Here is a 17,137-nt window from a genome sequence, read left to right on the forward strand (position 1 = left end):
TAAGTTTCATTTTCTAAAAATACAAATCATATAGAATTAAAATATTTTAAATAATGACATTTCAAAAATCATAATTCCTCGTATTAATAATTGGCGGAAAAAGATATATCGCACGACCAACGACTACGTAATTTCCGAGCAACGGGATTGAATGGAAACTTCAAAACTTTTTACATAACTAAGTGAGTCAGCTCAATAGCTAAATATAAATAAAAATTAACGTTTGCATGTTTGTCCTCAATTCGTTCCAAAACAATTGACCCGATTGAGATGAAAATTTGGCAAATTGTTCTGTGTACGCCTGAACGCACGAACTTTCGTTCTAAAAATCTAAAAATTCTAGATTTTTTCTTTGTATGTTTGATTTTCCATCAGTATAAATGTTTTATATAGATCCTTATATTGCCCGTACAATGGTCGTCCTTTTGCACGGGTAATATAATATAAGTGGTAATTTACAAAAGTAGTTTTTCCTCAATTTTAATTTTTATAATAATTTTTATTCTTTCAAATAAGCAGCTTAACATTTATTTATTTATGACTTCCCTAACGTCACGTAGATTAAAGTGGACGGGAAAGGTGATTGCTCTAATAAAGTTGACGGGATTAAGTGGAAATTTTCCAGCAGGATAAAATAACAGAATACATATTGTTAGTCACATTTCTTACAACATAAGCCAAATGAAATTAGCACTAATAGTCCGCTTGCACGAGTATGTCAAGGAAAAATTGCTGACATTAAGACCATGCTGAGATGTGGAGCTTTAAGTTTCTCTTCATTTATCACATTCGTGTTATAATAAAGCTGTGTCAGGTATTAATAAAGTAAGAGCTTTAAAATGTTCCACTGCTGGGCAAGTCTTCTCTTGAGACATCTTGCAGCTTATTCAATCGAACTGCTCCAGTGGTTGGTAAAATCACATGTGGCAGAATTTCATCCGACACAGGTTTTTTCAAAATGAACGAGAAAAAGCACGAGATGAATCAAAAACACAAATTAACGATATGATAACTCAGTTGTTATTGGTCGGATTAGAACACTCAATCTTCAGCTAAGATTCTAATTCTGAACTGTTCTAGCTTCTAACTCATTCGTATTAATCATGAGTGACTTGAAAAAAGAAATTTAATTTTTATTTAATCAACGACAAGTTATGTGGTGTAAATTTCCATGCCTTTATAAAATGAGGAAAATTGCAAAAGCAGGCAGCATGTTCAAGCATTTTATTTCATTACAGCCTTTGTAACACGTTACGCTGATAATTCGGTGAAAATTGGATGGATTCCTACATTTATTTAACACGTTTAGACTCGTATATAAAGAAGATCTTACTTTTTTCTTATTTTGTTTTCTAAAAAGAATTTGTGCTATGATGTTTTTTTTTTACTATAATTGAACATTGACATTCAACTGCCACCTGATATTAAGTAATCACTTTTGGAAGTGGAAGAAATATCAGACCTACTTTTTTATGTATTGCCAATTTACTACCAATGTTGGGACAAATGTAGTATTTTATTGTGTCTGCAATATCAATCATTTAACTAGCTGCAGAATTTGATCCAATATTTACAGGTTTTATTCATTAACATACAAGAGATTCATTATAAACATAAATTAAATACTTGAAAACTTAGTAGTACCCAGATTTACATTCGCGAAATTCGGTTAACTTACTCGTGTTGTTTTCTTGATGGTAGGGCTTTAGGTTACCCTGTTAGGGTAGATACCACTCCTGAATCACATATTTTATTTAACAGAATTTTACTGGTGCTAGGGCTTTGTGCAAGCTCGTCTGGGTAGGTACCACCTACTCATCAGATATTCAACCGCAAAACAGCAGTACTTGGTATTGTTGTGTTCCGGTTTGAAGGGTGAGTGAGCCAATTACATTGGCACAGGCACAAGGGACATAAAATCTTAGTTCCCAAGGTTGGTGGCGCATTGGATATGTAAGCGATGTTTGACATTTCTTGCAATGCCAATGTCTAAGGGCGTTGGTGACCACTTACCATCAGGTGGTCCATATGCTCGTCCGCCTTCCTATTCTATATAAAAAAGTACTCCGGGTATAAGGGTGAGTGAGCAGTGTAACAACAGGCACAAGGAATTCTTAGTTCACAAGGTTGGTGGCGCATTGGTGATGTAACGTATGGTATGGTAGTATTTCTTACAGTGCCAATATAATCATGTGGACAGTGGCCCATTTGCCAGTCTTCCTACCAATTTTAAATTAAAAAAAAACGACCTATGTTCCTGCGCGTTAATAAATATATAACTATTATCTCAGAATGAATTGGTCTATAACATTTATATTGCACGTAACGTAGACTTGAACGGTTAGTGTTACATTATAAGCTCTTTTGAGAATCGGAAACCCTTGACAATGCACAAAACCGATCCTTTGATACAAAATACACGTTGTTACCCGTTCGCTGTTGTGCGAAAAATACTCGAAACCTGACACGGAAGAATTCGTAGATATATATTTTGCTATTCTTTATGCATTTTATGAATACCTATATTTGTGATACATATCTGACAGGCAGTAATATTCTAACAGCTTGAAAATATCTCATAGCTGGGATAATAGCCCCCCTCATTTTTAACAGAAGGTTTAGGTTTAAAGGTTGGTTCCACTACGCTGCTTCAATGAAGACTTTACGTGGCAAATTTTTATCCGATACGTGCAATATTTTCCTTACCGAGCACGACATTCATTATAAACACTTATTATCTTCTAGGCAAGCGCGCTCCACCTTAGACTGTATCATCACTTTCCATCAGGTGTGATAACAGTCAAGCGCTAGCCTATATATTAAAAAAACAAAAATTAAGCACATGAGAATGCTATATAATTTATTAAAATACATATTTAGAAGGCTTGAAGCAATTCTACATTGCAGTAGCAATATTGAATTCCGAGAATATTTTACACCCATTATATATTATAAAACAAAAAACTATAACGTTTTTTTTTTGCTTACTTATTTACGCAGGCAACTCACCGAAGTTTAATTACAAGGTTTAAGAACGGATAGCGGGCAAATATAGAAAACATTCCTATTTATTAGGTACTCTTATTTTCTACGTCAAAGGTTATGATTAAGTTAAATATTCTAACGAGTCGAGTAATAACTTTAAAGGTGAAAAAATTATAAGTCTTTAATTAATTTTAGTAAATAAAATTAGCTTCATTAGCGATATTTTAAAACGCTGCTTGTTTGTACAAAACTATTGGTGCCTATACTAAAAAACTCTTTTAAACTCTTTAGTTACGATAATATATTTTTGAGTAGTTCATTAATTAACTAATCCGTTTCGTTTGGTTTAATTAAGTAATTGAAATAATTTAAAGAAATACTTTTATAAATACTTTACTCCTTCTTTATTATTTTTTTGTTTTTGTTGGGATTGACGATTTTTTTTATATTGCTCTGTAAAAAGAGGCTTATTAAATAAATTTCAAGTTCCATTACCAAACTATCTTATTAATAAACTAGTCGAAATTTAGGCGTATGACGGCGTCATAAGTATATGTCGCAGTTCGAGACGTTGACGACATCCAAAACTGAGAGCCGGATTTACAGGAGATCTTTTGACGTGCGTATTCAGTTCTAATTAGTACTCACCCACCCACCTGGTGAGTGTCGAGTCTCGAGGCCAAAAGTAAATAATAAACCTCCGAAAAAACAATCTTACTTATAAAGAGAAAGGCTACATTTAAAGATTATTGAAGTATAAACTTGTCGCTTCGCGTCACCAAAATGATAATGTAAATATAATGAAAGTTCATAAACGATGTAGTAACATAACGATTAGTTGACCTAAAGGTCTAAAATACTACGATTATTCCACTGGACCGAGTTCGATTCCTACCTGAAAACATGGCTTAAAGTTTTAAAAATATAGATTAATTTTTTGAATAAAAAAAATTTGTAACATTTTTTAAATGAAAACTGCTTTAGGCGTGTTGCGCTGGTTTATCGTAGATGCGTAACCGACATGCTAATGTTAATATGTATAATGAAATCGTTGAAAGTGCAAATAATTTAAGTATTTGAATTTTTATTTAAATACTAAGAGTATATATAAATAATTATAAGTGTATTTTAACCACTATTTATTTAAATTAAGCTGTGTTAATATTTTGTACGGAGTTAGCGATATACTGGTAATTTGATGAATAAAAAGCTACATAATAAAAAGGGATAGAATTATTACTACCAATAGATGTGGAAATTGGACAAATATACTTAACAGTTTCAAGTTTTCACTTCTATCGGCAGTATCTACTGGTGGTAGGGCTTTGTGCAAGCTCGTCTGGGTAGGTACCACCCACTCATCAGATATTCTACCGCAAAACAGCAATACTTGATATTGTTGTGTTCCGGTTTGAAGGGTGAGTGAGCCAGTGTAATTACAGGCACAAGGGACATAAAATCTTAGTTCCCAAGGTTGGTGGCGCATTGGATATGTAAGCGATGGTTGACATTTCTTACAATGCCAATGTCTAAGAGCATTGGTGACCACTTACCATCAGGTGGCCCATGCTCGTCCGCCTTCCTATTCTATAAAAAAAAAAAAAAAAAAAAAAAAAAAAAAAAAAAAAAAAAAAAAAAAAAAAAAAAAAAAAAAAAAACTACGACAGCCTGTTTTTTCACTTTGAAAATATCAATTCATTTTAACAAAAAAAAATGAAATAAAAAGGATTTTGTGATTATTTATTTGTATTATGAAATTCAAGTATTAAAATGCAATCAAACTATATCGTCTTCATAGAGATATTATATTAAAAGATTACTTCTTCCTATGCTTTGCTTAGAACGAACGATAGGTATACAATTTGCATTTATTAAAACACTAATTAACAAAATAAGTCGCAGTCTAATTGTTATATATTATTAATTTAAAAAAATATATAATATCGTCGATGTTTGTTTAAAATCTCGTATGTAAAATCATGCACAGTTTACAGCAGCGAATAAAATTTATTATTCTCTTGTTATATGTTGTTATGTTTTATTAATATATTATTCATATGTTTCCTAGACCATATTGTAATGTAACTGAAGGCATTTTAAAAATATAAAAACACTTATACGACCTTTTGAAGTACTACGACATTAAGTATGCAAAAATATATATAACTTGTATAATAAGTAGACTATGACGTCAGAATATATTAAAAAATTATCATGTCACAATTCTATTATAACGTTCAACTTGGTTTATAAGTAACATAATTATTTCCTTAAGTTATAACCATAACTGATACTAAATATAAATTAACGCCATCTATCGGCAGGCGCGATCAAAACTACCCAAGAAGCGGCGACGTGTGCTACCAGTTGAACAACCTCGAAGGAAACGCGACGCCAGCGCCTCCAATCGTAGAGTGAACGCAGTGAAACATCCCGTGGTACTAAAGGAGTTACCCGGGAACAACAAGTTTGGTGAGTTTTCGTAAAAGTTTCTTTCAGTACCGATAGATGGCGATGTTACTGACTTTTTTATTAAAAGTAACTTAAATAACGGTAGTGTTTATAATTAAACTGCGTTATTTAAATTTGTTTTGTTTGGTAAGTATTTGAAGATACTCATCAAGTTTTATTCTATTACCATTTTAAATGTAATGTCACTTACTGTTGTATATTAAATAATATTATGTCAAACTATGTCTCTCCGTTTATTTTGTAAAGGCTTATCTGCTTTTCTAACTTTTTAAAATAAATAAGCATATACAACAAGTCATATAATTATCAAACTACACTAATTATATTTATCGAATATTTTTTTAGGTGTGAACGGTATGAACATGATAAGCCTAGCACTCCAGGGCCCGTCGAATATGCTTCGTCCACCGGCCACCGCTCAACCTCTTCAAGCTAGAGCTCCAATAGGTAAAACACCTAAGCAACCTGTGATTGTGATTTACGCTTCTCCTAAACGCAAATCCTTAGAGCCCACCCAGAAGCAAATTAATTTATAATATCTACAGTGGCCATTATTTTTGTGATGCAAAATTTAAAAAGTAATTAAAATGCATTACATGTTTATCACAACATTGAATTATGAATGAAAAAGAGTGAGTTGCTAAATTTTCCGTACTTTTTTCCAGTCGAGAGCCCGATAATCAACACGCAGTGCGGTGCTATTTCATTGGCGTCTCTGCAACCACCTTTGATGACCGCCCCACCCCTGCAACCGAGACCTGCTACCACCGGTTCCTTAGATTTGATGTTACCCTTGCAACCAAAACTGTTACCTGGTTACAATTTACAATCATCATTTTTATCCAGCACCCTCTCAACTGTTCGTCCGCCAGATTTACCTAAAAATGACAAAAATGACTATTACAGACCTAGTGTAGATGTTATAGTTGAAAAACGAGAATCTATCACAGATTCAATAAGAGACAATATTATTAATTCTGGTGATAGTTGTGAAAATTTAGATAGGGATGACATTGTAAATAACATAGAAGAAAATGATAACCATATTATGAATGAGGATTCAAACGCAGAGAACATTACAGTAGATGCAAAAGATGAAATTAATTCGAATGTTATAGAACTAAATACGATTGATACAAGTCTAAATTGTAGTTCGAATGATAACAGTCCTAATAATAACTCCTATTAAATCCTTTTCATTGTAAATAGTTTTATTGTGATTTTCAAATGTCTTAAATTAGATTAGACTTAAATTCACATTATTAATTTATTTGAAATATAATATTAATATTTAAAAAAAATCTAATGAACATTTTAGTATTATAATCAAAAATTTAAACAAAATTTTGAAAAATGATAAAATTATTAATTTTATTTTAAATTAAAAAGCAATTTTAAACAATTCAGAATCAATTTTACATATTGACCAAAATAGAGTAGTCGTTGTTAGTTTATATTAAAGAAGTGTATATTTTGTAAAAAAAATGAAAGACGAAACAGTGATCAAATTGTACAATGATGAACTTTTGAATAAATAAGTCATAATAACTTTTAAACTAAATTTAGCTATTATAGAAGGTGTCAAATACATTATTATAATAAATTATTTAACAAACACTAGTTATGGGTTCAAAATTAAAAATAAAAATTCAAAATTACGAATTATCAAAATACATATGGCAAAAATATATAATTTGTTAATTATGAAATGAAATTTTGATGATGTTATATTTTTCATTCTCAATAATATGTAAGTCAATCGACCGAAGACTTAAGTAAAACAAATCTGAAGACTAAGTATATGCTTTCCAAGATATTACTTTGGATTATGTCCTGTTGCTGAAACACGATTTCTAAACTATATTATTGCTTGTTTTCTTCATTATCTTAATTAAAAAGGAATCAAAGAGCAACATTGAGTTTTGTCTAATGACGAAACGAACAAATAACTAAAATTGGATTTAGTGTCAAATACTTCATTCATCAATTATTCCTTAATAATTATGTAGTTATTTTTGTACATGTCTCATAAAGATATACCTAGATCTTTATCACTTGTTGCGTCATTTGGTCTTCATCCATTTTATATCTTTTAATTTATATTAAAATCTAATTTACAAAGTATCATATTTTATTCGACGCTTCGTTATTTTTCTGAAAAACGCTTTATTTTTAGTATAGGCAATTCCTTAGCTGTAAAGAATCTGCCCCTAGGGCATAGAAACGAGAGAAATTGAATTTTCTTTACTTACAAAAAAGGTTAAAATATAAACAACCAAGAAAATGTGCCAAATAATAGGTAAAAGTCTAGTCAATATAACTTAGGATATAGAAAATCATGGCTGTTCAAACGTTCGGCTGGGGAAATAAGTTGGACTTTCAATGTTATAAAGTTATGACATTTATCTAATGTAGAAAAAATATATGAAAATGTAAATATAGAGAAGGGACAAACAAAACACGTAAGAAATAAACAATACACAATTTTAACGGATAATTTCTCTGCCTTTTCTTTTACAATTTGATCTCCAAATTGTATAAAATACTTCTTTTGTTTAAGTTTTGGGAACAATTTTGTATGTACACAAAATTCTCTGGCGTACAATTTAATTTTATTACACGAACATTTTCGTCGACATTCGTTATAAAAATATTAATCTAGGACATCAGCAATATGATATTTTGGATTATATACTATTACACTTTACATTTATAAATTTAAAAAGTATTTGTCAAATACACTCGCAATCGTAATCGTATTAATTAGATCATCCGATTGTCGCGATGTTCAATTGTTTATAATTTCAAGCAGTATCTAGACACGAGGTAACGTGTCAGGCCAAGTTCAAGCTAACAGAACTGGCAAACAGCCCCGTGTGCAATACTTATTTCTAATGTTGAGAAACTATCAGGACGAAAATGTGAGTTATTTTGGTAACATTAAGTACTTTGACATTTAAACGTGGTCTAGTCTCTTTTAACTGTGAATTTATGTATCAACAGAAATACGTCACATCACTCAATATTTTAAACAATCGATGTGTTATCGATACAAATCGTTTTGTAAACTGTAATTTTCCCCAGCTTTTTTTAATTATCTCCGTTATAATAAGCGTGTTATATGTTTTTAGAATTTAAATATATTTTTCTAATGTTATATTTATTTTTACGGTAGCCGTCTCGAATGTTGGACTTTGCATCACAATATTTGTATTATTTTTGGGACCGCATTATAATTCGACACGGTTGTAATTGATGTTTTTACTGTAAAAATGTTTTATTATTTAAATAAATCGAAATTTTAAATGGGTTTTGACTTTTATTTAATTTAAGTAGATTTCAGCCCAATAGATGGCGCTAACAAATTGTTCGTACTTCTAATTCGCGCGAGGGATTTGTCTGCTACTGGGTATAAATTATAATGTAGACAAATTGAGAGTATTGATCAAATTGATTAAATTTACGTGGGCGAATGGTATTTTCTCATGTTTCATTTAACTGCGGGCTAAAATATTATTTACTAATAATATTATCTTATTATCTATAAAATGTTATTTTAATTTTGATTTTATAATAGGTAGACTGACTGGAGAATGAGCTACCTCATGGTGGGTGATCATGACCGTATTAATAACTATCCCAAGACGTGTTGCCACTGTGTTTGTAACTACACTGGCTCAACCCATTGATAATTAATAACCATGACCGGTCATTACCTACGTAAGTCGGAAGGTGAGGTCGCTTTTGTTTCATTCTGGCTTCGAAGGCGGGCAGGATAGCTCCGACGTCGCGTTTGCGGGCTTAGCTTTCCTTGTGGAGATGGTGACGCCATGTCGCTTGAACTCACTAGTGTTTCCGCCGCTTCAACGCCGAATGCACTCGGAGGCACAATCACGTTACTCTGCTCTAATGCAATTTAGTGAATATATATACATCTAGTAGTACATAAATTTCCCTCACATCCAATAGCATGAAACAAATTATAAACAATAACAAATTATAAATGATAAATTCGTTTAAGATTGATGTGCTCTTACCAACCATTTATTTTTACGAGCCGATCGGCACGATTAGTAGATACTTGCCTTTCACGCCGAAGGTTGTGGGTTCGATTCCCACCCAGGACAGATATTTGTGCGCATGAACATATCTGTTTGTCCTGAGTCTGGGTGCAATTATCTATATAAGTATGTATTTACAAAAAGAAAAGTAGTATATGTAGTATATCAATTGTCTGGTTTCCATAGTACAAGCTGTACTTAATTTGGCATCAGATGGCCGTGTGTGAATAATGTCCCAGGATATTTAAAAAAAATTAAACCAATGAATCAAAAACAATTTTTAGATTGCTATATTTGATTAAAAACAAGTAATACTAAATAATACTCAAAGATGAGATTAGATATGAGATAATGTTGACTTAAGAAGTGTTATGTTATATATAGCGTGTTTATTAACTCGTAGCGATCTCTTTGTAGTCACCGATTCAAAGTACAAAGCGGCCTCAGAGGCGCGTAATTAAATTTCAGTGGACAGGGTCTAATCAATCGCCTACTAAGGGGTAGTGTAGACATGAGACAAACTCTTAAAATAACATTTATTAAAAGTAATTAAAATACGAATATGGAAAAATAAATATATTATTTAATATAGGAAACCCTATTCAAGTAAAAATACTTGATTCTAGTTATGTAAATGTTTAGGTACGATTTCGCATAATGAGACCTTATCTAGTCATGTCGACATATAAACTCATTTACTCTTCAAACCAGAACACAGAAACATGGTTAGATGTTTGCCTTCAGAATACTCAAACAGGATTGCAAAAAACTCGACAACATCTTCTTATCGTTAATCGTATTATATTTTTTATTATTCATGAAATTTAATAACAAACTAAGACATTTCCAACTACTTACAATTGGACTATAATTTAAAGAATACTCTAGTTAATAGTAAAGTAACAGTAACAGCCTGTTTATGTAACACCGCTGGACTAAGGCCTCCTCTCCCTTTTGAGGAGAAGGTTTGGGGCTTATTCCACCACGCTGCTCCAATGCGGTTTGGTAGAATATACATGTGGCAGAATTTCAATGAAATTGGACACATGCAAGTTACCTCATGATGTTCACCGTCCTCCTTCACTGTCAAGCATGGGATTAATTATAAACACAAATTAAGCACATGAAAATTCAGTGGTGCTTGCCCGGGTTTGAACCCACGATCATTGGTTAAGATTCGTGCGTTCTAACGACTGGGCCAGCTCGGCTATACTCTAGTTCATATTGTGTGAAATATTATTTAAACAATTGCACAATAATAACCGTTAGTGACATTGTAAGGTAACAAATCGTAAATGAATGTAAAACAGCTTCTTAAAACATTAAAATCAATTAAATACTATTATCGAAACTACTTCAATCAGTCAGATACTTCAGTCTTGTCTAGCGTCTGCGGTAGCTATAATCAATTGCGCAGTAAATATTGACTGTAACAGGAAACTGACCCAATAAGGCAGGCTGGGAAATTATTGAGGAACAATATCCCTCGCCAATATTGACTCTGAGATAGATGACCAAAATCTTTCGACTTGATTTAAGTTTTTTTTTGTTTGCAGAAACTTATCAGACCTTTAAGCGGACGTTTCTTAAAAGTTGAACTAATATGACTAGGTGTGGCTTTCAGTGTTCGTTAGTTAATAATATTTATATCGGTAACAAAGTTATTGGTATTTCAATTGTTTATTAATTATGATATTTTCCAATTTAGATAACCCTATGACAAATATCTAGTTTGACAAAAAAAGTTCTATTCTTAAGATAAACAAATTTCTATCATGTGATTGTCGAAATATGTAAAGTGTGTTTATATGTACGTTGACGTTATTTTTTCTCGCATAATATGTAAATTACAACAATGCATATTTCAATAACAATATGAGCTGAGTGGCTGAATTTTCGATAAAGTGTAAGCATGTGAAAGCTATTCGTCGAAAAAAAATCTCCAACGAAGGTTGAAAGAACATTACAAAACATTGATTTTATATATACATATAAATAATACGTAAAGCTATTGCAATGCTTAAGAAATTTAGTATGTATATACTTTGATTCATTATTTTATTGAATATACGTCGTATTACGTCGTATATATGTCGATTCTGATTCTTAATGTGCGCGCAAAACACACCAAAGTCACAATCAGCTGAATTTTATAAGAACGCGTACGATACGTCTCCAAATAAACATTGATTTTTAAATGACATAGAAAAAAGTCAAATAGGAAATTGACAATGTAAAAAAGATCTTATAATTATTTTTATATATAAAGATGATATTGGACGTATCGGATCGGACGTATAAAGTGAACCAATCGCATTTCATGGAATATTTTCTCTTTAAATTTTCATACGTCGATAACCGGAACTCATTACTATCGACTGCTTCCTAGGATTTTAATAATACTCTTGCTGGCTGATTGAACTTTAATTTCCACAAATGATGAAACTGTAATCAAGCTGTACCTGGATATGGATTTATCGGTATGCTTTATAGACCTGCAATATTACCAAAATATTTGTAAGCAAAAAAAATGTAGAATCCACGCATGCACTATATGAAAACTATAAATGTCAAATGTGCGCTCGCCCGTGAGCCATGATACTAATGAGATTTGTTTTATATCACTAAAAAAATACATTCCTAAATTCATTTAGCATCTTCACTGCCAAGACGTATATACGTATATAAGTCTTGGCATTGAACATAACATAATATAATCTGCATAATCGAACAAAATAGATTTTGAAGGAAGTTACAAAAAAAATGGGTCTACGGTGAACGACATATCGTCTCACTTTGTCCAATCTATATTATGAAATAATGTCGGTTGGCATAATGGCCAGTGTCAATATGACTAATTAGAGCCTCATTTATAAATAAAATCAATGTAATGAATATATTTAATTAATAATTTGATATTTTTTTTTTTATAAAACAGATTGTTCTCTCATATTGAATAAAATTTTACCCTTATATTCTTGTTACAAGAAAATGCTATTTACTGTTTGAATAGAATGCGATTTTGTTTTATGTTTAAATATAATAATACCATCACCTTCATTAATTATATGATATGTTATTATTAAACCAATGAGTTCCTACAAAATTGTTTTGACAGTAGATTCTGTCTGTCTGTCTGTCTAGTATGGTAGGTACGTTACTTATTTAGTGATTGAGCTTGGAAAGCTTCAAGAAAAGAGTGTACTCAATCCTTAAAGGGCGGCAACGCATTTGCAAGAGCTCTGGTTTTGCAGATGTCCGTGTGCGGTGGTAACACAGGTGAGTCTCCTGTCATTTATTTAAAACATTAAATAGTTTTTTAAATCTTTTATAATTGTATGTATTATCTTATTATTAAATGACTTTGAAGAAGTAATTTGGAAGTCTTACCAGTTCTGTAATAAATAGGACAAGTAAGAAAACTTCATTAATTTCGGTTTTCGGTTCCTTAATATGTAGTTTCTCTAGTTTACGATTCAAACTTAAGCTTAGATACGAATGAGAATTAAAATAACGACGATGTTGTCGTTCTTTTTTTTAACTGGAACGTGTTGAAAAATTTTTATTCGTCCTGAAAATATTTCAGGAAGTTTTAATAATAATTGTTTTAATTTTTACCATGTACTGTAGAAACAAGCTGAATTTATCATAATCAACTTTGTTGCAACGGGATTTCATATTTTAAATGATTTAGTATTCATTATAATATTTAAAAATATCCTTATTATGTTACTGTAAAATATTGTTATGTTGTGTACTATTAAAAACAAGAGTGTGTCTGAACATTTGTTTTTGTTGAATGTCTTAGAGAATGATTATATTTGCATGAAGATAGTAATGTAATTGAAGCACGGGTGATTTTAAATGTTCGTGTAATATTTTAATTATCGTTCAAATCTGGTATCCAATATAGACTTTTCTACCTTTACTCAATAACATTGCAGTAACAATAATAACGTAAATTTACAACAAAGCCAATGGAAAGTAACCACTAAGTTCATTTGCTATTTATTATACAAATAAAGAAACTTCTACGTTGTAAGATTGAAGCCATTGTTTGTCGTTTACAAATATAATACACTGTGAACTCGTCCTTATATACCTTATTATGCATTGCATCGTCAAAACGAGGTTCTCAGTTAGGAGCTCTACAAATATGACTGAAATTGGGCAACTTTGGTACATAATGTACTAACAACAAACCCTGACTTCTTACACAATTCAGAAACGGTTTTTATAACAAACACAGTGCCTAGAACGTGCTTTTCTAAAATAGGTAGGTGGCAAGTGGACCACCTGATGGTAAGTTGTCCTCACCTCCTATAGATATTGGCACTGTAAGACATTTTTTTATAGTATAGGTTGACAGACGAGCATATGGGTCTGATGGTAAGTGGTCACCAATACCCAAAGACATTGACATTGTATGAAATGTTAACCATCGCTTACATCAATGCACCATCAACCTTGGGAACTAAGATGTTATGTCCCTTGTGTCTGTAATTACAATGGCTCACTCACCCTTCAAATCGGAACACAAGAATACCATGTACTGGTGTTTTGTGGTAGAATATCTAATGAGTGGGTGGTACTTCTCCAGACGGTCTTGCACAAAGCCTTATCACCAGTCATATTACCACATATTTACCACTTGAGAACTTAGATATAATACCTGTATACCTGTTGTTACAAAACCTTTCAAAACGACAACACAGCAGTACTACGTATTGCTGTTTAACGTTAGAATATGTGAAGATTGGCTTGTTCTTTACCTTACTTTTGATATTTTTAATAATAAGTAATGATTATTATATTATATATACATTAAAACCATAAAATAAACAGACATAATATTCCTCTTCATGAGTGTGATAACTTTAAATTATAACAAGTTTACGAGCATCGTACAGCTCTAGTTTCATATTTTAATATAATTTTGTTTAATGTCATTCATTTTCTGCCCTGTCAGAATAAATAAAACTCATTCCATACTGAATTTGGGTTTGATAATATAGTTCAAGTTATTTTAACATGATATTTAAATTCTTCAAGGGCTATCTATTGTTGGCACTGGTGGTAGGGCTATCTGCAAGCTGGGTCTGGGTCTGGGTAGGTACCACCCTCTCATCAGATATCCCAAAACAGCAGTACTTGGTATTGTTCTGTTCCGGTTTGAAGGGTGAGTGGGCCAAAGTAATTACAGACACAAGGGATATAACATCTTAGTTCCCAAGGTTGGTGGTGCATTGGCAATGTAGGGGATGGTTAACATTTCTTACAATGCCAATCTCTATGGGCCTTGGTCACTATTTGCCATCAGGTGACCCATATGCTCGTCTGCCTACCTATACTATAAAAAATAATAATAATAATGGCCCGCGTGCATTGCAATGACTCTTTAATTTTCGCATCGTCATCAGTAAATATAGTACGTTAATTGATATGGCTAAAAAATAATATTATTTGATGTGAATCATATATTTCGCGCCTTGGGTATAAGACCGACTCGTATGCCACTTGTGTGTGTGAAACCAAAAATAAAAAAAGACTAACCCGCTGAGTTTCTTCTTCAATTCTTCTTAGGGCTGAGGCTAGGTCATCTCAAGCTGGTAGTCAATCTTTGTCAATTAACAAACAAATAATTTTATATTGAATAACAATTTTGACGTAAAGGTAGTATGTAACCCTTCGTATCTATGGAGTCTGTTCAAAATTTCATCTCTGTGGAATTAATGGTCATTATAATCAAAATACGCTTTAAGGTTCAATCCTGGTCCTACTCATTATTAACACAGTCATTATAACTATTTCCTTCGTCACGGAAATATTTAAAAAAGTGTACTAGTAAAGAGGTTATATATTTTCGTTTTAAGTAGTGAAGTACCTAACAAAAAAAACACGGGATATTTTATCAATTCATAATCGATATTACATGAAAACGAAGTGTTCCTATTGTCATATAGACGATTCGTTAACGCCTTTTATTCATATAACCCTTGAGAGCTCTAATGTCCTCTACAACTTAGTCCTTAATGTGACTAGCATAAGAGTCAATTTATCGTAAGCATTTTCACAATTCACCCGCCCCGAAAATGTAAGAGAAGAATTTGATGGTGTCACAAAGATATGAAAACGGGTCAATATGAACGTTTTATGAGAAAATAATCTTCATATTTCGTTCGAAGTAGAAACGAAACTGGTATAACATAAAATACGCTTTAAATTATTCAATAAAATTCTTCCATAACGCATCAATATAATTAAAAAGCAAAATTAAATATATCTCAAAAAAATGATTGTATATAAAGTTTAGTTTTGATCCGAGGTGACCGAGGTTAGAGCGCGTGAATCTTAACCGATGATCGCAATTTTGAACCCAGGCACCAATGAATTTACATGTGTTTAATTTGTGTTTATAATTCATCTCGTGCCCGGCGTAGAAGGAAAACATCATGAGGAAACCCACATGTGTCTTATTACACTGAAATTCTGTCACATACACCAACTGTAAACACCAAACCGCATTGCAGCAGCGTGGTGAAATAAGCTACAAACTTGCTATCAAAAGGAGAGGATATCTTGGCCCAGCATCGGGACATTCACAGGCTGTGACTTTAATTTTTATAGTTTACAATATAGTGGTTTAGTGCAATAAGCTATGATTCTAATGAGGTGACACAATAATTTCCAAACAATCATTTGAAGCCACACCATTTGTGGCAAACTCTAATTAAAATAAACAACCAGTATTTATGTCAATTAAAACACATAAAATAATTTTATCATCCAGATTATAATGGAATTATTTAACGAGCGCACATCACGCCATAAACGGCACAAGTTTCGTAGTTATATCAGTTTTATACTTGAATCATGGCCTGCATTATACAAAGATCATGCATATAATATCCGAAGTAAAAATAATATAGTATTGTAGCGAAGTATTAATAGTAAAAATATAGCAGGATCCTAAGAATAGATTAAGTGATAGAAATAGTTTATGCCTTTGTCAGATCTGGATCAATTGTGAGTAAAGTGTAAAATTAATTTATTTATTATGCAAAAAAAGGATAATTTATATTATATTAATGGATATTAAGAAAACAGTACGCAGATGCACACCTTGGGAATAAAACGACCGCCTCCAAGATATTTCAATAAAAAAATAGTCTTTTTTGTGTAAGAACTGTAATTGTAAAATTTGCAATAAAAATATCCCGCTACGTATCTTGTGCCGGTTCTTTCTGGAGCCTGTTAAGTGTTTATTTGCCAAACCGAGGGTAGATTTTCGACAATCAATAAGCAAATCAAAACTCTTCTATGTTGAATAAAGATATTTGACTTTTGACTAAGATTAAGATAATTATTATATGAAGCTATTCATATGAAAACCGTCAATTTGTGAGATGGATTAGCGCGCTAATAGTTCCGCATTACTCTTCGTTTTAATTTTTTTTAATTTGGATTATTTGTGGCAGATTTACAAATATATCTATTTTGTAATAAGACAATTCAAAAGACTTTCCGTGCGAAGCCGGGATGATTGGCTGTGCTAGTCAGCACAATCTAGTTGAATTACCCATATATTTCCTTGCAGGTCGAGACCTAGTAACATATTT

At 31.8% G+C, this 17,137-nt stretch overlaps 1 protein-coding gene across 1 annotated transcript in view; it reads left to right on the forward strand.

Moving 5' to 3' along the window:
- Window positions 1-6,646, forward strand: part of LOC126772083 (potassium voltage-gated channel protein Shaw-like) — a 249,197-nt gene extending 242,551 nt beyond the window's left edge. Inside the window, exons 8-10 of the mRNA XM_050492253.1 lie at window positions 5,310-5,457; window positions 5,803-5,904; window positions 6,123-6,646. Of these exons, the coding sequence (XP_050348210.1) occupies window positions 5,310-5,457; window positions 5,803-5,904; window positions 6,123-6,646 (774 nt within the window). The remainder of the gene's footprint in view (window positions 1-5,309; window positions 5,458-5,802; window positions 5,905-6,122) is intronic.
- Window positions 6,647-17,137: the final 10,491 nt, after the last annotated feature.

The sequence above is a fragment of the Nymphalis io genome, chromosome 11 (genome assembly GCF_905147045.1).
Source record: "Nymphalis io chromosome 11, ilAglIoxx1.1, whole genome shotgun sequence".
NCBI classification, from domain to species: Eukaryota; Metazoa; Arthropoda; class Insecta; order Lepidoptera; family Nymphalidae; genus Nymphalis; species Nymphalis io.